Source organism: Carassius carassius, chromosome 24, assembly GCF_963082965.1.
Source record: "Carassius carassius chromosome 24, fCarCar2.1, whole genome shotgun sequence".
NCBI classification, from domain to species: Eukaryota; Metazoa; Chordata; class Actinopteri; order Cypriniformes; family Cyprinidae; genus Carassius; species Carassius carassius.
In genome coordinates this window covers 14,885,199-14,905,789 of record NC_081778.1, presented here as the reverse complement: position 1 = coordinate 14,905,789, position 20,591 = coordinate 14,885,199, and the positions used below count along the sequence as shown (strand labels likewise).

The following is a 20,591-nucleotide window of genomic DNA, read 5'->3' as shown; positions in this document are numbered from 1 at the left end:
GTTAACATGATACCCGAATGCCACAAATGTTAAAAGCACATAGCAGCCGTTGCTGCCAAAACTATTTTGAAAGAACTCTTAAAGGTGCTTTACAAACGTTATTATTATTATTATTTGCGTATATGTAATGTTCAGATGCTAGATTTTTACATTTCACATAGGGCATTAATCTATATTAATACAGTTAGTTGACTATTCAAATGAGGGAGCGCGCAGGGGGGCGCGGTCCGTCCGGCTTCCGGGAAGCGGAAGCGGAAGTGCCGCCATCTCCTCGCACCAGCCGAGCAACAGCAGGGTCAGTACATACGATATATGAGAAAGTAGCGCTCCTATATTCGCAAAAGTGGTTATATGACACGTTGTATATGTAAATGCCGAGCACGACTCGAGGGGTGATAGTTGTGAAGGGAAGCCGCTGTCGAGTCACTCTGTCACGCGCTCGCACGCGTCTCTTTATGAGTTGAGTTAGCATAGCGCGCGCTCACGGCTCTAGATGAGTGTTTTTAATTTAGCACCGTGACAGGCAGCAGCGCGCTCTTTTAATCCCGTCTTCACTGACAATAACCCGCTTTCTGCTGTTTGGCTGGATGTCTGCTGGTGTTTGAGAGGAAGAACAGGGGCACAGCGGTAAGTAGCCTCAGCTAGCTGGTCTCTAGTGGACTTGGCAGTGCTCTCTTTCTATCAGTTTGAGACTTGTTCGGTGCTGAAGTTACTTTAGAAGAGTTGACTAACGGCTGGGAATAAATGCTAGCTGGTTTGAGCAGATCTCTGATACCCCCACTGTCTGTCATCTGCTCAGACAAAGATAAACAACACGCCAGTTGAACTGATCTGATGCAGATCCTCTTCACCAACCGTCAGATTTCACACACTTTTCCCAAGCAACAGTTGTCGCAGATAAGTTCACTGACTGTTGTTTATAACCTCATCAGCTTGCTTTTTGAAACCACCTGTTGACTCTTATTTGACTTTTTTTAATGGAGTTTGAAATGAAAGGTCTGTGGTTCATTCAGACTTCTCTACTTAGCTCCTGACATCCTCAAGTGGGACTGTTATCAGAGCAGAGCCTTATGCAACGAGATATTAATACACCCTGTCATGAACCACTGCTTAACGCCTGTTTTTCTGGATTGACCGACACTTAGAAGTACATCTTTAGTATATTTGCCTAAATATAATGTCACTTTAATGTAGTCAAGAGTGCTAATGTAACGTTAGTGTATTAGTTTATTATTATGATTAGCTAGGTCATGCTAGTATCTCCATTATTCCTGTGTTATACAATGTGTTTTTAATTTAATGTTAATCATGTAAAGTGTAACATGAAATAATAGTGAGTTTTTTTTATGGAACAATTTATTGAACCTTTATACACAAATAAATAAATAAAAATTATATATAGAAGTTTGCGTGTGTGTTTTATATTATTTGATACACCAGGGTTTTATGGCTCATGTGTGATTTAGTTAGAATATGGAGCTGAAATTTAAGGAGGGAAAACATACGTCTATTTTATTTAAAAGCCCAAACTGAGCAAACCGATGAAGTTTGGTACAGATGTTGCTTATATGGCAAAATGGGATTAAATTCTGATTGCTTGTAATATAAACCAGTGAGATTTTGATAACACTGTAACAAACTCTTACAGAAAATGCATATAAAATATCAGTTGTGACTATATCTTCTAATATTTTGTCTTAATACAATATTTAAATGCTTAGTTTTATGATAAAAGCTCTGTAGTTTTAATTGTGGGTCCAAACCATAGAATTCAAAGAAGTACTGTGTAATATATATATATATATATATTATTATTATTATTTGGTACGCAATTGATGTTTAGGAAATCAAAAATACCTAAATGACTTCCATTTAGTAAATGTTCATCTTAAAATATTTTAAACAGTTTAACTGTTATTATGTTTACTTGATATAAAATTACTAAAGATTTCATGGTAAAAAGTACCACGACATGAAGGCATTTTTACTGCGATACTTAAAGGCTTTTTTCTTACTAAAACAATTATAATTATCAATCAGAGAGCAGAAGGCATGTAGTCATTTGTTCAACAACATTTTCAGGAAAGTTTTGATCATACTGTTAATTTAGCGACCTTAGAAATCAATGTGTGAAATATGATAGTATGCTTTATAGGATTAAAACTTCTGTTTGATTTGATGTTGACTGAAGTTATAGATGTTATCTTTTGTACATCACAGCAGGTGTTAAACTTCAGCTTTGTTGTTGTTTCTCTAGTACTTCACCCAGCTGATATTACAAATGAGCACTCTACAGTGCCTTCAGGCACGGCCAACTATTACTGCATTTTCTCTATTGTCAAAGAGTGGAATTGAATGTCTATTGTGTTTTTTAGCCAACACCGTGCTGCACCAGCTTCCCTCCCTGTAAGTTGTACCTCCCATCTAAATCTCTGTTCTTCTGGTAGTTAAATCACCCCACATCTGTGCTTCTGGGCCCTCATGTGGCCGCCGTGCAGAGATTTGGAACAGTGGACAGGCTGAACACTGAGAGACCCCGACCTCAGCACACACTCAGAGAGAGCTTGAGAGGGGGGGAGAGAGACTGACACTCCCAGGTATAGTACACTTCACAGACGTTTCCTGCAGCCAGACTCACACGTCATCAGATGCGCTTGTGTTCACAGGGCTTTTAGGTTGGGGAATTCCTGGGGCTGCACTCCCATGGTTACAGAGGGTGCACAGTACTGGAGATATTATGTTTAAGATTGGGTCTAACATAATATCTCTCTCTTTTTTTAATCTGTGGAGAGATGGATGGCATTTTAATAGCAGCCAAAACATTTCCTTCTTGTTTTTCGATGTACCTCATGGTCATTCTTAGATATGACAGTTTTTTTAAGTCTCAGAGCTGATACACTCCCTTTTGAAAAATGTGTAGCCTTTGTTTGCCTTTGTACCTGTCCATATTAATGTTTTATTGACATTGCTTTACAATGTCCCAGATTTTGCAGAACCTGATAGCCAGCCTGTTGCCATGTCGACATCATCGCTGCGGCGACAAGTGAAGAACATTGTTCACAATTACTCTGAGGCAGAGATAAAGGTTAGACTTTTACCTTTGTAACCCAGCTTTCCTTCTCTCTCTTCTTCTTTTCAAACTCTTCTCCTTCTTGAAACGGTCTTCTTATGCAAGTCTTTTATGGTGCTTTCGTATGGTATGGCACTACCACCTCGGTTGAGGTTCCAAATGAACTGTACCATTACCAAACGTGACGTGTAAACTCTGCTGATCACTGATTGGCCAGAGAGAATTGTCCCTAGCTGCGTCACTGAACTTGCGAACACAAACACAATAGAACCGCTAGATTTAAATCAGCACAGCCAGCGAAGGATCGAACGCAACCGTTTTGAACGAGCGCACCCTGTCTGTTGAGGAAGTACAGACGTTCCTCTCATTGATAGCAGAGGAGCGGATCCAGCGAGAGCTTGATGGGCTGACGGGGAATGGAAAGTTTTTCAGGAGTCACAGCAGTAGAGGCGGCGCCACTATAACAACATGTGAATAATCCCGCCACCTGTAAAGAGGCACTAAACTGCAGTGGAAACGCAAACCATGCCAAGTTGTAACACATGGTAGAAAACCACTACTAGTTCCTGATAATTGTTTTGTATTTCTGCCATTCATTTTATTTTTTTGATTGAATGAAACCGTAAGCAGTCATACAAAAGAGGCAGGAATTCATTAATTAGTTTTTATCGGTTATTTCAGTTTAGGCTAAAAACTGGTGACCAAAAATGTCAGAAGCAATAACAACTACAATCTTTGTTGTAGACATGGGCACTTTATTGGTATAAATAGTTCAATGGCGATTCTTAATCTGTTGTTAATTTAATTAATTTAATTCTGTTTAATATATTTCTAGTTGCATACATTATATGGTTTCACATACTAAAAAAAAAATTGTAGGCAGCATACAGTGTGTTCTGTAAGCATAAACCGATACTTTTAAGGGAAGTTCATTTAACTTTATTTTGTATTTTCTCCAGGTTAGGGAAGCAACCTCTAATGACCCATGGGGTCCCTCTAGTTCTCTGATGTCAGAGATTGCTGACTTGACATACAATGTTGTGGCCTTCTCAGAGATTATGAGCATGGTCTGGAAGAGACTCAACGACCATGGGAAGAACTGGAGACATGTATATAAAGTCAGTTTGACGGTTTTACCCTTGCTAGTAGCAGATTTGGTATATGGGGCTGTAAACACAGTCTGATTGTATTTTATACTCTTGCTTTTTCTCAGGCTATGACTCTGATGGAGTATCTGATAAAGACAGGTTCAGAGAGGGTGGCACAGCAATGCAGGGAAAACATCTACGCCGTTCAGACACTCAAAGATTTCCAGTACATAGACAGAGACGGCAAGGACCAGGTAAACACAAACAGGAACTTATATTTATACACACACGCAAATGAAGCGTGTTATCTCTCTTTCATTAAGGAAATAAAAGGAGAGCTCTTAGTGTTAGTTATGAAGTGTCCTTCAACATGTTAGTAATGGTTCTCATATGTGATTCACACACTACAGCAATCTCTCACTCAAGGTCTAAATGTGCAGGCAATTCAAACACCTTGTCTTTGAAGCAAAGTTTTCTCCCACTCACATTTAAACCACAAAAACATTCAACCCTCTAGGTTTTATTTTATTTTAGTCACCCCATTATTTCCCTACCACATTTGTCACATGCACTACCTCAAACTTATCAATTACAGTTCAGGTTGTTTAATTATTCATTCTGATTCTTGACAAATAAACATTAGAATTGCGCACATGCTTTGTACAAAACATAATGAGTTCATACAGCACACACTTGAGTGTAGCGTTACATTTTGTGTGTGTGTTTCAGGGTGTGAATGTACGGGAAAAGGCCAGGCAGCTGGTGACTTTGCTAAAAGATGAGGAAAGGCTACGAGAGGAGAGGATCCATGCACTCAAGACCAAAGAGAAGATGGCACAGACCAGCAGTGGTAAGAACTAGAAGTGCTTTGCAGACAGAGGGGCTTATGAAGGGGTCAGGACGGACACTCAGATGTTTGTCAGCACCCTTATAAGAACGCTTTGGCCGAGTCTGAAGGTTGGCAAGCATTTTGCTCTGGATGCTCTTTTAGGGACCGATAGTCCTCCTCCTATTGATTCATCATAATGGCTGTCATTTGACTCCTCCCTTAGCATCTTCGGCCCCTTCTGCTCCTGCTTTAGGGGGAGGACTGCACTCGGGAGCAGACGCTGAGCAGGCGTGGCCCCAGAGCTCTGGAGAGGAGGACCTGCAGCTCCAGCTGGCACTGGCCATGAGCAAGGAGGAGGCGGAGCAGGTAAAATCTCAGCGATCAGGTTTTCAGGCTGCAGGTAAAATGTAGAACTGCGGTGGTTCAGAGACCGAGGAAGATGAATAGTTGTTTTACCAGAAATGAAAATATCTGTGTAGGCATGCTTAATGTGAAATTGTATATTAGCAGAACTATATATAAGGGATAAAGTGCAGTCAGCTGGTCATTAATGCAGAATAAATCTTGTGATAATGATCGATTGACTGTACATTGTCCTGCTTATTACATTGAAATGAACAAATTGACATGTAAAGAAAGATGAGACCATGCTGTAAGGTAGCACAGAAAATTGTTTGCCTGGGACAGTGGTCAATTATATACTGTAGTGGCCATTATATAAAAAATTTTGACAGCAAAATGTTTTCTGTTCAAATCAAGTATTCCAGATAGTCCTGTAATTAATTGCTCTAATGGACTGTGTGACTTTTGAAATATACCAGTATACCATTATTTTTTAGAATTTAGAACATGCCAGTGAGTTACAAGTTGTACTTACTAGGGGTGGGAATCACAGGGTACCCCACGATACAAAACACGGATCACGATACCGATAATGTCATGATGCATCAATTCTACGATAATCGATATATTTATAGACAATCCTATAATGACACATCATGTTATGTGTCTAACTATGAAAACAAAATGCCTGTTAAAAGGTTAAGTGCCGGTTCTCTTTCTTCGTTCAAGTCCAAACTGCTGAAGATTCTGTCATCTATCGGCCATTGGCCATCGTCGGCCCGACGGCGAGCGACGGTCGGGCTAGTTTGTTTGGTTTGTTCCATTTCCACTTGGCTCATATCGGCTGCAGTTTGCCATCGGGGCTGATGGCGAGAGTGAGAGCTCTGATTGGATGTTCAATTTGGCGAACGAGTCAGTGCCGAGAATTAAAGCAAAAGTGAGGGAAACAAGCATGTGAATGAAGGCGGTACAGACAGAAGGCTGTTTAAATGTTACATGATCTTTCCCAATCATTCCAATACGCAAATATTTTCATAACAACATGAGCCGCTTAAAATTATTAAAAGTGTTGCTTTGTTTACATTTTGTATATCTGCGTTTATCTTGTATATCTCTGTTTTGGTTTCTCCTTTTGAATGACAAATATACTATTAATAGCTGCTGATATGAACAGCTCGTTCCTATCACGGATGCTCATAATGCACGTGTTAGTTTGCCGTCGGCTGTAGTCTGCGTTGTGTTCAAGCGCAGCTTTTTGGTCTGACACTGCCGCTAAATTCTTTGAAGTCAGCTTGGTTTGTCCGGACCTATACACTCACTCTCAAGTTGTTTTAAACCTGAATACGTTTCTTTCATCGGTTAAACAATAATGACATGCAAATAATGCAGTTCTTTCACGTCACGTGCTCTGTCGATTTTGTTTGTCCCATCACTGATATTACAGCCGAGGTGGGTCCAGACTTTGGACTTAAACGTGGCTGGGGCATCTATTATTTTACTCACAATGCTGTCCACCATCCCATTAAAAAACCCTTTTTCTTAGGCTAGTTAACTTATATTCACGTTTCCTCATTCATGTATTGTTCGCCACTTCGAGGAGCCAGGAAGTAGCAATGCTGGGAGAAGGAAAATATATAGAGCATCTTATTTTATTGATTAAAATGTCGATATTTGGCACCAGATTATCGGTTCTCGTATCGCATGGATAAGGACGATATATCGCCATATCAATATTTCTTCCCACTCCTAGTATTTACATTTATATAATAATACAATAACTGTGGCTTCCCAGTCAGAGCTCAACAGTGAGTTTTTTTTCTTTTTCTGCTTGCTGGGTCAGACCAGTAGTTAAGATTGGCCTGGCAACATTTAACTGGCACCCAACACAATTATACATTTTTATTAAGAAATGTATTTTTATATAGCATATATTTTTAGATTCATATATTGGAATTTCAGTTTATACTTACCCCCACAATTTTTACACTTTTAATGTAACTTTTTAATAATCTTTTAATTACATTATCATCATCATATTTATAATTATATGTTGTGATAATTGTTTTTAATTATAAATGATAGTAGTAATAATTGTAGTAACAATACAAGATGTTTACAAATGATAAAAAGGCATGTACAAAAAGTGACAGTTGTGTCAACTGGCTCAACTCCCTCCCACTGGCCCCAGGCCATCCTTACTCTTGAGCTCTGCTAATAATAACCATCTTTAAAGCTCCCCTAACTCTTCCCTAACTGCCATCATAAAATAGAAATATGGCCTGTTTCTCTAATAAAATACAATAATGCACATTAAACATTAGAAGCCGTCCTCAGCACAGTTTCTGCACATTTCCCCTCTCACTCCTTCACTCACAACTGTCCTCACCCTGCCCCCCTCCTTCAGACTAGCAATGACCCTCTGGAAGATGCAGAGCTCCGCTACGCACTCACAGTCAGCCAGGAGACTCACCAAAAGGTCAGGGAGCAAAAATTCATCCAGGTCACAGTGGATGAACCCTTCCTTTGCTATCCTCTTCCCTTGCAAATCACAGATCCGCCTGAATTAATACATACATCAGTTTGATCATGGAACTATTGAAAAATCTAAGAAATATCTAGTAAGTGCTTTTAAAAGGTTAACAATTTCCATTGTTCTTTTGTGTGTGTTGAGCTTACCTCTTGTTAATCATTTCCGTTGTTTCAATTCTTCTGATTTTTTTTTCTGACTTTTGCATGATGAAACCAATGAATAATTTCAAAAGTACCTATAATTCTCAGTAATCTTTCATTCTTTGTAATTCCACCAGAACTTTTCAATGCAAAATCAGAGTAGATGCACTGCCCTCTACTTCCAAATGTTGTTGATTTTTGTCTAACTCAAGCCGTGAAGCACAACTCTGAAGCTGGTGAGACATGGGAGTCGGGTTGCCACAGTTCATTAGACTCCATTTCCCATCAGCCCACAGAACTTGGTTCACTGTGATGATGTGACGGTGGTGTGTGATTGGCAGGAGGAGCGTCTGCGCAGGGGAGACGACCTGAGGCTGCAGATGGCCATCGAGGAGAGTAAGAGGGAGAAAGCCAAGCCCGAGGAGGTGTGTGTGATTGTGTACGATTGTGTCAGCAAGAGTTCATGCTTGACAAGCTGTTCTTATAGGACGAGAGCGTGAGGTGTACACATTAGGGCTGCACGATATTGGGAAAAAATTACAGTGCAAAATTGTATTTTTCTGCGCTATATATTGCGATATGAAATCGAATCAAATTTTTTCTTACAAACAAAAATGGGGTGAGCACACTTACACTCTCATTTTAAATGATTTAAACATCGACACCATCGTGTCAATTGATTAATATGCGCGAAGGAGAGAGAGCAAGACAGCGCTCGTGTTGTTTGAAGACGGTGAGCGTGCGTCCAAGGCTTGCTCTCTCGCTCTCTCTCTCTCGCGCGCGCTCTCTCTCTCTCTCTCATTGTTTTATGGAGTGTTCAAGGTTGGGTTACTTTTTTGATTTTCTTAAATTGTTGTTTAACAAGTTAAATGAAGGTTTTACTGTTCAGAGTTTTATTCTTGGTTACCAATATATAGCAAAAAAAGAATAAAATGTCAACTTTTAAACTTCATTTTAGGTGAAGCAAAAATGGCAATATATTTAAGCAGGAAGAACAAAATTGAAATTTTTTTTCAAATCAGTGGTGTTATAATGATGCAGTTTGCTCTGTTGTAGATGATCTTTTAATTTTTTCTTGTATGCTACAATAAGTATCACTAATTTGATGTGTATTGTTGTGGTTATATTTATATTGGAATTGTAATGTATAAGAATTGTAAAATAAATGTTTTGTCAAAATTCTAAAACTCTCTCTCTCTCGAGCGTGCGCGCGCTCTCTCTCTCTCTCTCTCTCTCTCGCGCGTGCGTTCTCTCTCTCTCTCTCTCTCTCTCTCTCTCTCTCTCTCTCTCTCTCTCTCTCTCTCTCTCTCTCTCTCTCGTGCGCTCTCTCTCTCTCTCTCTCTCGTGCGCTCTCTCTCTCTCTCTCTCTCTCTCGTGCGCTCTCTCTCTCTCTCTCTCTCTCTCTCTCTCTCTCTCTCTCTCTCTCTCGTGCGCGCTCTCTCTCTCTCTCGTGCGCGCTCTCTCTCTCTCTCTCTCTCTCTCGTGCGCGCTCTCTCTCTCTCGTGCGCGCTCTCTCTGGCCCATACAGTTAATGAATAACGGATCAACTACGACAGCCTACATCGCACATCCTGCGATGTGACTATCGTGGATTCGTAGATCGCGATATCGATGCTTAAACGACACATCGTGCAGCCCTAGTACACATGGTAGTGTGTTGTGTTCCTGAGGGTTGTGTGTTTGTGTACCTGCCTCTCACTCTCCAAGAGTTACCTGCTCTGTCTGTGTCTCTCACCCTGCGTACGCGCTTTAGCACAACGATGTGTGTGAGCTTGTTTCACTTCCTCTAGAGTTTCCTCCTCCTTACCATTTCGCCACATTAGCTATTATTGAACCACTTGCAAGTGTAAGTGTCTGTCCTTCCTGTATAAACAAGCTTCCCTCTCACACTTTTGCTTTCTCGAGTGTTCCTTTCCGATGAGGACGTTCTTATTGACATGTCTCCCTCTCAGTCGTCTCTGATGGAGTTGAGTGCTGTAGATCCATGGGGGGCTCCTGCGACAAGCTCCGCAGGACCCTCTCCTCCTCCCGCTTTGGCTCCTGCATCTACCGCTGGGCCATGGGGCCCCGCTGACCCATGGGGAGCCACCTCCCCCGCCTCTCCCCCGAGTACTGATCCCTGGGGAGGAGCACCGGCAACAGTAGCCCTGGACCCATGGGGCGATTCGTCCTCTAGAGTGAACTCTGACCCCTGGGCGTCCACAGGTGAGACTGCCAAGGATGTGTCCTTCCAGTATTCTCTGTGACTTTACCCTGGCTTTTCCTCTTTATTCATGGTGTCCTCTGATCCTTGACCTTTCCTTGTATCCCCTCCAGCTGTGACCCCTCCAAGTGCCGACCCTTGGGCCCCCTCAGTGGCTCCGGCCCCTACCCCGCTCTCAGGGTCAACCGATCCCTGGGCAGCGGAAGGAGCTGCCACTGACGGTCTGACCTCTGACCCCTGGAGTGGCTCAGTTAAACAAACTAACGGCACAGGTATACTTCCATATGTACTGTGAATGCATAGATGCACTTATCATAGGGGTGTCTAATCTTGGTCTGGCATGTTCTGCACTGCTTGGCTCCAACTAGTCTGAACATACCTGACTGGAAGTTTCTAGTAATCCTGAAGACTTTGATTGATTACCTTGGTTCAGGTGTGTTTAAATGGAGGCTGGAGCTAAACTCTGCAGAAAAGTGACTCTCTGATAGCAGGATTGGACACCCCCGACTTGTCCAAAGATAAATGACATTGCCTCAGACACAACAGTGTGTTTGCTGGTAATTCTCACACATTTTAACTCGATGTTGTCCACTTTGCAGCTGAAGAGGTTTTGTACTTAAACTGCAGTATTGACTCTTTGCTAAACGCCGCCCCCTTGGCTACTCCTATTCGTTCGACGGTCATTACGGAAGGTTTCAGAGGGTGATCTGAAAATTTCCAGAAATAAAATGGATAATGTTGTTATGTGGGCTGGAAGTGGATAATGTTGTTAAGAGTTTTATCTGCTTTTTGTTGGAAAAAAAAAATTAATGAACTGTACATTTTCACTATCTCTGAGAAACAACAGTCCAGAAGTCATTCATTTCCAATAGAGTATTGGTCAGTAATGTGTTTAAGGCAGGGCTTAGTAAAGGATAAGTTGGACAGCAATCCGTTTTTTTTTTTTTTTTCATAATTATTGTTAAACCATTTACTTGTTCTTTTTTTTACATTCACAGCAGACCCAGAACGAAGAGGCTCGTCGATGACAGGAGGTGATACTGGAGGTGGAGGCAGCACAGGGTCTCCGGTGCCCTTTGAACTTTCATCGCTCAGTTCCTCGTTGCCTGATCGAAAAACACCAGAGTCATTCTTGGGTCCCAATGCTGCACTCGTGGATTTGGACTCTCTAGTATCATCAAAACCCAAACCTAAACAACCACCACCACCAAGCATCTCCTCCACATCTCACAACCCCTTCCTACAGACACAGGGTGTGTATTTAAAATAGACCACACCTTAGAGAGGAATTATGTTTTGTTGTTCCCTCTAACATTTCTCTTTTTAATTTAGCTCCCTCCTCAACAGGTATGGGAGTTACTCCGGGCAGTACCATATCCAGTAGAGGGGTGTCTCCGACCCCGCCTTCCGCTTCTAATCCTTTTGGCACCACACCGATGGCATCCATCTCCCCTCAACCTTCTTCGCTCGGTCTAAACCAGCTCCGCACGAGCCCCGTTCCCCAGAATCCTATGCTGGGTCACATGCCTCCACCAGCAGTGGGAATGGTTCAGCCGGGCATGGGCATGCCAGGAATTGGGGTCCCTATGGTGGCCCCTGGTATGGGCATGGGAATGGTACAATCCAGCCCAATGGGCATGCCTTTTGGTGGAATATCCCCCATGGGTCCTGCAGGAAATCCCTTGCTAATGGGCCCCGGAGGGCCTGTGCCGCCTGCACTGATTTTGGGTGGGCCACCGGGGGTAGGCGGAGTAATGGGAACAGGAGGATCCATGGGAGGTGGAAACACAGGCACAAGCACCAATCCTTTCCTTCTTTGAGAGACTTCACCAATCCCACGTGCCCTCTCCACTAAACAACCAATCCAAACCTGCCCTAACAACACAAACAGTTTGTGTGACAAAAAAAAAGAAATGTGTGTACATCTCTATATTTAATGAAAAAAGTACAAACAAAAATGTGTTATTTTCTTTCACAAAACAACAGCATTTCAATTTTTTTTTTCATTTTATTTTACACAGTATTCAAAGTCTTATTTATTTCCCGATTAATTTTTTTTCTTTGATAGACATGGATGATTGGTGGGTTCATTCAATGAATGCAGGCTGTTAATATTGTTATATTATTAGGATGATTGTTATTGTTCAGAAACATGAAGTTAAAAGGAGGAGGAAAACAAGCCACTAATGAACTCAAACACCCCTTTCTCCCCCTTTCATTGATGACCCTCTGATGAAAGAGTGCATGAAGGATGACTGTGACGGGCTTGCCCTGAACAAAAATTCAGGTGTCTGTTTTATTCACAACTCTAGAAAAAAAATCATACAATAGATGTATTACTTTTAATTTAATGTGTAATCTTGTGTAATTTATTTTAATCATATGTTTCCTCGGATTGATTAAACCAAGGAAAATCGCACTGAAAATTGCCATTGAAGCAGATGCCTGCTTGGTCTCCTTTGACCACCTGCAAAATTTCACTCTTCGTCACGTGGTACACATGAAGAAATGCTTTCTGTGTGTGTGTGTGTGTGTGTGTGTGTGTGAGAGAGAGAGAGAGAGAGAGAGAGCGTGTATGATGTGTCCATTGTTTTCACTCGGTCCTCTGCTGTGCTTCTGATGTGGTTTCATCAGCATAGCCTCACTTTAAGCACTCTTAACTTGTTATAAAAGTCCTTCTTTTCACACTTTTTTTTTGCAGTCGTATGAATCAAAGCATTAATTTGACACCTGTTCACATGAAAATCAAAGCTTGTCTTTACATTTCACTTCAACACCTTTTTTCCTTTACATTAACACAGAAAATGGGGAAGTGTCAGCACTTCTGAAACTGAATTATCTGAATGATCGTATGTGAAATCATAAAAAATTGGGGACTGAATGACATGATCCATGCTGTTAATCTTTATTTACTTTGAATGAATTATTTTATATATGAAAATTTTAGAGAGCTTTCTCTAATATTGGCTATGGTCAAACATTGTGTGGTGTTGACTGTGAACATTCACATTGAAAAATAAAATTGAGAAGAAAAAAAAAAGTCCACAAAAAAAAATTGTCCAAGCTTTTTTTGTTTGCATTGGTTTGCCTTTAAATGGCAATTAAAATGATAGACATGAGACATTTCCTTTTATTTATTTATTTTTTTGTTTAATTGAAGACAGACATTAGCTCCCTAAGGGGATTTGCCATGTGAAAAAGTGTAATAATATAAAGCAATAAATGTCATAATTGATTTCAGTCAAAATACACCCATATGTATTGTCATAATATACCTCAGTGTACTGATAAATTGTATTTTTTTCAATCACAACTTGTTAGTGTACATGCAATTTGTTGAAAAAGTGCAATTTAAGATATTTCTTTGGCTTTCAATAACTATTGTACGGACTAAAGTGTCAGGAAAGCCTGTATCAACATTCAGCAAAAACCGAGCCACTGTCAACTGGCTAAAGCTTTGGAAATGCTAATGGTATTTACATTGTAATACACTGACGTAAAAGGCAGCCTGGCATGGATTGATCCTCCCCAACATTCAAGGTGTGGAGAAGTTCAGGAAAAAAAACTGCTAAATATTTTGCATTGTAAGTTTTGGTTAACCTGACAAATTTGGTACTGGTTATCATCATTTGTCTCCAGTACTTCAACATGCAGTTGACTTTAGCAGCACCATTGTGCCATATCTATCATAAGGCAGAACTGAAATGGAAGGAAACAAACAGCTGAATGATGAACATTGTTACAATGGTGCTGCTTTTGTTCCACATACAAATGAAACGGGATGATACTCTTGCCTCAATAACTGGCTCATGGTTTCTTTACTGTGTATTTATATCTATATCTGCAAACAAAATTATTCAATCAATGAATCCCAATCAAAATCATCCTGGATTTCCTCACTGTTGCCTTTCTTGAAGTGTGGACGTCCTGTTGGGGTAAGTGGTTGAGTTCGAAGTGCTGCATAAAGACAATGACATCATATTAGGATGCACGAGTAATTCGACCAACAGAGCAACACTCATTTCCTTTCTGAATGACAATAAGAGCACTTAAAGAGATCACACACACAAAAAATGAAAAATCTTATCATTTACTCACCCTCCTGGCATTTCAAACCAATACGATTATTTTTCTTCTGCAGAACATTACAGAATATACTTCGAACAATCTCTCAGTATTTTTTGTCTATACAATGAAAATCAATGGGGTTCAAAACTGCATTTAGACCTGATTGACTTTCATTGTGTGGGTAAAAACCATTAAAACTTTCTCCAGAGCACATTCTTTATGTTCCACAGAAGAAAACAAGTCATGGCAAACTTTTTCGGGTGAACTATCCCTTTAAGTTTAGATGCCGAGTGGTCCTGTAAGGATTTAAGGGGGCTGTCGACATACCGTTAGGAGTCAGTGGCTGGCTCATGATGGGCTGCACCCCCGGGGATCTCTGTGCTGTCTGGTTCTGGGTGTGAGGGATCAGGGTTCTCCTGGGACTTTGGATGGGAAGTTCACCAGTACCTGGAGGGAGTTGGGAGGAGTAGATGAGTGGAGAAGGTTGAGTTAAACTAGCCAGGCTGGGAAGGTTAGTGGGTGGCATATTGATAGGAGGTGGGGCCATTTGTCCAAAAGAGGAGGGACCACCCGAAGATGAGCTAATGAGACCCTTCTGAGTGAAGAATCGGTTGAGTGAATCACATAGCGAGGTGAAGAGCGTCGAATCTAACGCCCAGTCACAGAGCTCGGCCTGACGCATGCTCTCTACCAGTTCTGCATGAGAACAACACAGATAGAGACACTTAATAAATCTCCCCTACAGTGATGTCAGCAGTTTTGTACTATTTGGATGCATTCATAAAGTAACAAATGATGATTAATGATTATGGATTTAAAAAGACATTTAATGGTTTCAGAAGTTAGTTATGTTTTGTTGGTTGCATGTAGTCTAGCAATTTTCTACCAAATGGTAATTTGACTGTTTTTAACTACTTTAAATTGCAGCTTGCCAAGTGACCATTTCAAAATAGCTTCCAAACAGTGGAAAATAATGCTCACATTGAAACTAAACTGTAAATCCAGAGTGGAAATTGAAAGCATGTTGTGCATTATATATCTGAGTGTATAGTTGAGTACTGACCAGGGTGACTGGTGAGATCAATGTTAGCCCAGTCCAGACTGCTAGCAATTCTGAAACTCTCTCTCAAAGAGTCAGCATTACTGAACCAATCTGCAGGAACAACTGAAAGAGAGAGAATGAGAGGATCAGGTCATCAGGACACTCATAGCCCATCAGTACGTCACTACTGAGCAGTTACACTCACCATTACTGTGTAGCAGCTTGTCAGGCTCAGTGTTGGAGATTGGATGAATGTTAGAGTTCTGGTTTGGGTTTAGGTTGTGGATGAAACCAGAGTTAGTATTGGGTATATTTGGGTTGAAGTTGCCGTTGGTATTCAGGTTTAGGTTAAGGGCAGGGGTGGGGTTGGTAAATTGGTTAATACTAGGGTTTGGGAAGGGACAGGGGGAGGGGGAGAGAGGAGGCAGGGTTGGCGTGTGGAGCGGTGTACTGTCATGGGTAAGTCCAAGTAAATTGGGAACATCCGCTATGAGAGAGAGAGAGAGAGATTCTGAATCCTTAAGCACACCTACACTGTCACATCTTATACCGACTTGATTCTGAATCAAAACTGATACTGAAGTAAATTATAAGCTACAGGAAAAGAGTGGCAAAATTGATTTACTTACATTGTGAGATGACTCTATCTTTCACAGAGCGACAAAGAGACTGGAAGGAATTGTACAGATCCGGTAGGTTCAAATCAGCAAAGGAGAATCGGAGAGTTGGATCAGCATGAGGGTTTGAAGGAAGAGAGGTAGCTGTTGGGATGCTTGGACGCTGTTGCGGAAATAGTGTTTGCAGAGTTTCATCTGAGAGTTATTTGGATAAACAATGTTATCTACAGTTACTGAAAAAGTAACTGTCCACATCTTTTTATTGCTCATTTTTCACTGACAGTAATTTTTGAATGCCAAAAGTGGGTTTGTGCTGGTGCAAATTGTTAATAAACTGGCAATATCTCCTAAGTTGACACCTTTAGAATAAGCACCTCATTGGTTACATTATATGTGAGAATCAAACACATTAACATTGACATTTATGAGTGCAACACCAACATCACCAAATCCAATCAACAACCAATGGGCAGAGTCCAGAGTTCATTTCATCTTGACTTTAAGCAGGACTTCAGAAACTTGTAATATAGCACACAAATCATATGGACTACTTTTATGATGCTTTTAGCTCTTTTGAAAGCTTGACAGAAATGGTCTCTCTGGTACAACTGTCACTTACAAAACAGCTATAAAGGCTTGTATTCCATGGCTAAAATGATACCATACAGGTTTAAAACAACATGATTGATGATGCATGCATTTAAACTCACTATAAATGAAAGTAATTATGAAGTCTACCAGTCACTAGCTCTCTTTTGTTTACCTCACAGTCTCATTTCCTCATTCTTAGACCTCAAGCTCTGCTATAAGAGGATCTTAATACTTAATAGAAATAAAAAAAGCAGAAGAAATGACTTTTGAACCTTGCAAGGAGGGGGAGAGAATGCGCTTTTGGTGTCTGGCTGAGGTGGGAGGAGCTCTGCTTGACTGACAGGCACTTGGGCCTGAAAAGAGGGATGTTGTATGAGTTAAATACTGATCTCACAGATGTGATGATAATGTATCATGTGATGTACTCTTACATCCTCCTCTTTAGGATAAGGACGTTTGACTCCTCTGGGTTGAGTTGAGTCAGGTCCATCCATCGTCCAGTATGACCCCTAAAACGTGGATTTAAGAGTGTTTAAAAAAACTGTTAAAAATATTTAATTGCATGGCAATGTTAGTCTTTCCTATTCAAACTGAATAAACCTCAGATATTAATGAACAAAATAATTAGGCTACATCACCTTCCCAGGATCGCTCTGTGGTCGAGGAACTTTCCGGAAACATTTATTGAGGGACAAATTGTGTCGAATTGAGTTCTAGGAGACAAAACAGAGATTTTATCTATCTATCTATCTATATCTGACATGCTGTGCATTACTGCACAAAGGTTTGGGATCAATAAGATTTATTAGTTTTTAAAGAAATTAATACTTTTATTCAGCAAGGACGCATTAAATTAATCAAAAATCACACTAAAAACATGCTACTGTACACAATTGTTTCCAACACGTATAATATGCAGAAAGTTTCTTGAGCAGCAAAAAGCATATTAGAATAATCTCTAAAGGACACTGAAAACTGGAGTAGTGACTGCTGAAAATTCAGCTTTGCCATCACAAGAATAACTAACATTTTAAAATATATTAAATTATAAAACTTACTTTAAATTAACATAATATTTTACAATATAACTTTTTTTTTTTTTTTTTTTTACAGTTTTACATTTTATTTTCGATCAAATAAATGCTGCCTTAGTGACAAATAACGGTACTGGGCATCATTTTCTAAGATCTTTTTTTAAAACATGTTCAGACTCCTCAGATAATCAGCACCATTTCCAGTTAAAGAGCATCACATATCATTTTTTACTCGTGAAGCAGAACAGATTGCAACACATTTCCTGTAAAATATCACTACACACCTACAAACTGTCATTTCACATTGACAGCAAACATGTTATAAATCTGCAATGAATCATATACAATTAAGTACGCAATAAAGAAAAGAAGTCTGTTTACTCCGACTCCTCACTAAAACAGAAGCTTTATTTTAATGGTAGGATATGATGCAAAACCAACTCCCCAGAAATTCAAGTTAGTGTTATATCTATCAAAAGAGAAAGTGCGCTGCTGGACAGTAGAAATGTCATGTTTACCTGCTCCATGGGCTCAGAAAGACTAATTCAGGGCTCAGAAATCTAACATGTATCAAGTCTATGGTTTTTCAATATGGCCAAAATCCCCCAAAACATTACAGCACACATAAAATTGTACGCTGAAAAATTAAGAAATGTTAAATTGTGAAATGTGAATGCTGAAAAATAACTCAATGATGTATTCTTTTCAAGAGTTTAATTCCTTTAATGAAACATTTTCCTTTATTATAGTATCAGATAAGTTCTGATCATCAGTCATGATATGTCTAACTTTGTGTTTGACCCTAATATTTAAAATAATCACTCTGAGCTACATTTATACATCATTTCTTTCTAAACTTATTACGTCAATAAAGTGTTAATCCAAACCACAGACCCTGTTCGTGCACAGCTGCAAACACAACTATGCCTCAATGCACTATTTAGCACGAGGAAGTGGTCATGCAGTGGTCTGGCCCTTACCTTCCATCCTCTTCCTGCTCTGCTGTAATAAGGAAATGTATCGCTGATCCAGGTGTAAATATCATTCAAACTCAGCTTCATTTCCGGAGCAGAACTTATCGCCATGGCTATCAGAGTGGCGTAGCTGTGAGGGGGTTTCACTTTGGAATTAGTTCCAGGGGACGGTGTAGGTATGGGAGGGATGTCCTTCTCTCTTCCTCGTTCTTTCTTTCGTTCCACTCTTTCTTTCCCTGATCGCAAAGTGCTGATTCCAAGCTGAGGAAGCCAGTCAATGCTGGTCAAGCTAGAGTCCAGTTCAGAAGTCATGCTGAAGGGGATATCTGAGGTGCAAAGAAAACTAAACATTATGTAATAACTGTGTGTTAACCCTCACACTCCAGCTAAGCTGTGAAACCAACCTTAATAATGCCATACGCAGTTGCAAAACAATATGATTTTCAAGTATGTTGCAATAGAAATCTCAATCCTATTTAAAATCATTAAGTAATGGTTAGACAAACAAACGGCTATTACTGCACACTGTACGGATCAAATGTTGGATTTACTTTAAGGCCTATTATAAGAGAATAGCCTATTATAAGAGAATAATATGTGTTTTAAATATTAAAGATGAGTGAAAACATACCTCTGTTCTGTCAAAAGGCCACAGGCTTCACTCTGTGTTCATTTTTCATGCTGGCATCTGTTGCTCAGTGGCATCTGAGGGATCTCAGTAAATGCTCATTTATCCTCCTTCATTCTTGTCTAATGTTTATCGCTGCATTCATTCGCTACCTGAAGCGTCTAAGTTAACACGTTTTGTATTAAATTTATTTTTGGAAGAAGAAAAAAAAATTGTCGGAAAAAGTTCTTCCCCTTCTATTTCCTCCTCCCTTTCTGTCTGCGTTGAGCGTCACACACTCCACCCTTCATTTGACATTTGAGCACTCGGCGTGTTTCTCCTCCTCTCTTTCGTTCTCTCCTCCTCTCATGGCTGCACTTGTGGTGTTGTACTGCTGAGTAAGTTCCTGTTTCTCTGCTGAAATAGGAGAGGAGTGAGCACCAGGCGGGAACCCACAGTAATAATTTCCATTCAGATTTTCTTGGTCCTGTGACACAGCGATCTTTGCATCCTGGTGGATTTCACACTTGTAATAATGCAGTGGGGGGAGTCAACACCATTTGCACAATCATCGGGATGACACAGAAAGTTTTATTATTTTATACTAATGAATGTAAGGAATATAATCATTTGGTAATGCTTTACAGTTAGGCTTTATGCATTTATATCTCTTTACATATAAGCGGACGTGAACTAATGCTGCCTTCACATGCTGTCGGGATTATTGTACTACATACTCGGAAACTGTTCGTGAACGGCCTCTCAAGTCGCATTTACTACTGGGAAATCATTTTGATAGCAATGTTTCCGAGTTGGGCGGGTCATAAACTTTAAACATGGTGGAGGGACAACTTTTGCTGCTGTCATCGCTGTTCTCACAACAACTACCAGCAGCAGTGTATTTAGAGGCTAGATATGAACGACCGTACGAAGCATATTGTATGTTTTATAAGCAGTGAAATAAGGACGTATTTGACTGAATCGAAAGCAAACTGCATGTATAGCGCGGTGAATTTTTATATTGTCAACCGATGGGATGCTACATTTTATTCTATCCGAAATTAAGTCAATAGAATACGACAAGCTCGTAATCAAGACTTCATAAGTGAGAAATAGGAAATTTCCGATAGCACGTTAAGGCAGCATAACAATGAAGTATACAATGGTTTAAATTTATACATATAATACACATTGAAGTTGTGTTAAAATATACATTGTTAATTATTTATGAAAAAAAATAGTATATTCCTAAATTAAACTAGATTAGGAACTTTAACATTTTACAGTAAGTTTCCATTTGATGACATCAGTTAACTGCATTGGAAAATAACATCAACTAACAATGAAAAATACTTCATAAACATTTAATAATTTTGTTCATTTTAATTTAACCTTTACTAATACATTATAAAAATCAAAAGTTGTAACTGTATATATTATGTAATGGACCTTAGCT

General features: G+C 39.9%; 1 protein-coding gene and 1 pseudogene across 3 annotated transcripts; one reads left to right on the top strand and one right to left on the bottom strand.

Annotated features, from left to right (window-relative positions):
- Positions 1-231: 231 nt before the first annotated feature.
- On the top strand, positions 232-13,466 carry LOC132102898 (epsin-1-like). Of its 3 annotated transcripts, none has more exons than XM_059507616.1 (13): positions 232-627; positions 2,448-2,597; positions 2,985-3,085; positions 4,030-4,188; positions 4,284-4,412; positions 4,888-5,008; positions 5,211-5,353; positions 7,734-7,805; positions 8,341-8,424; positions 9,952-10,204; positions 10,316-10,474; positions 11,204-11,455; positions 11,535-13,466. In XM_059507616.1, exons 3-13 carry the CDS (start codon positions 3,017-3,019, stop codon positions 12,020-12,022), a joined length of 1,929 nt encoding a protein of 642 aa, XP_059363599.1. In that variant the 5' UTR covers positions 232-627; positions 2,448-2,597; positions 2,985-3,016; the 3' UTR covers positions 12,023-13,466. The 3 variants fall into 3 exon arrangements, with proteins under 3 accessions (XP_059363599.1, XP_059363597.1, XP_059363600.1); XM_059507614.1 differs by having other exon boundaries at positions 11,201-11,455; XM_059507617.1 differs by lacking the exon at positions 7,734-7,805 and having other exon boundaries at positions 11,201-11,455.
- A 524-nt stretch (positions 13,467-13,990) lies between these two features.
- On the bottom strand, positions 13,991-19,441 carry LOC132102899 (forkhead box protein J2-like; annotated as a pseudogene).
- Positions 19,442-20,591: the final 1,150 nt, after the last annotated feature.

Excerpts from the sequence above, each read along its gene's own strand:
- LOC132102898 (XM_059507614.1), top strand. The coding sequence starts at position 3,017 with ATGTCGACATCATCGCTGCGGCGACAAGTGAAGAACATTGTTCACAAT. Across the intron at positions 4,189-4,283 it reads ACTGGAGACATGTATATAAA|GCTATGACTCTGATGGAGTA; the intron begins GTCAGTTTGACG and ends GCTTTTTCTCAG. Across the intron at positions 7,806-8,340 it reads GCCAGGAGACTCACCAAAAG|GAGGAGCGTCTGCGCAGGGG; the intron begins GTCAGGGAGCAA and ends TGTGATTGGCAG.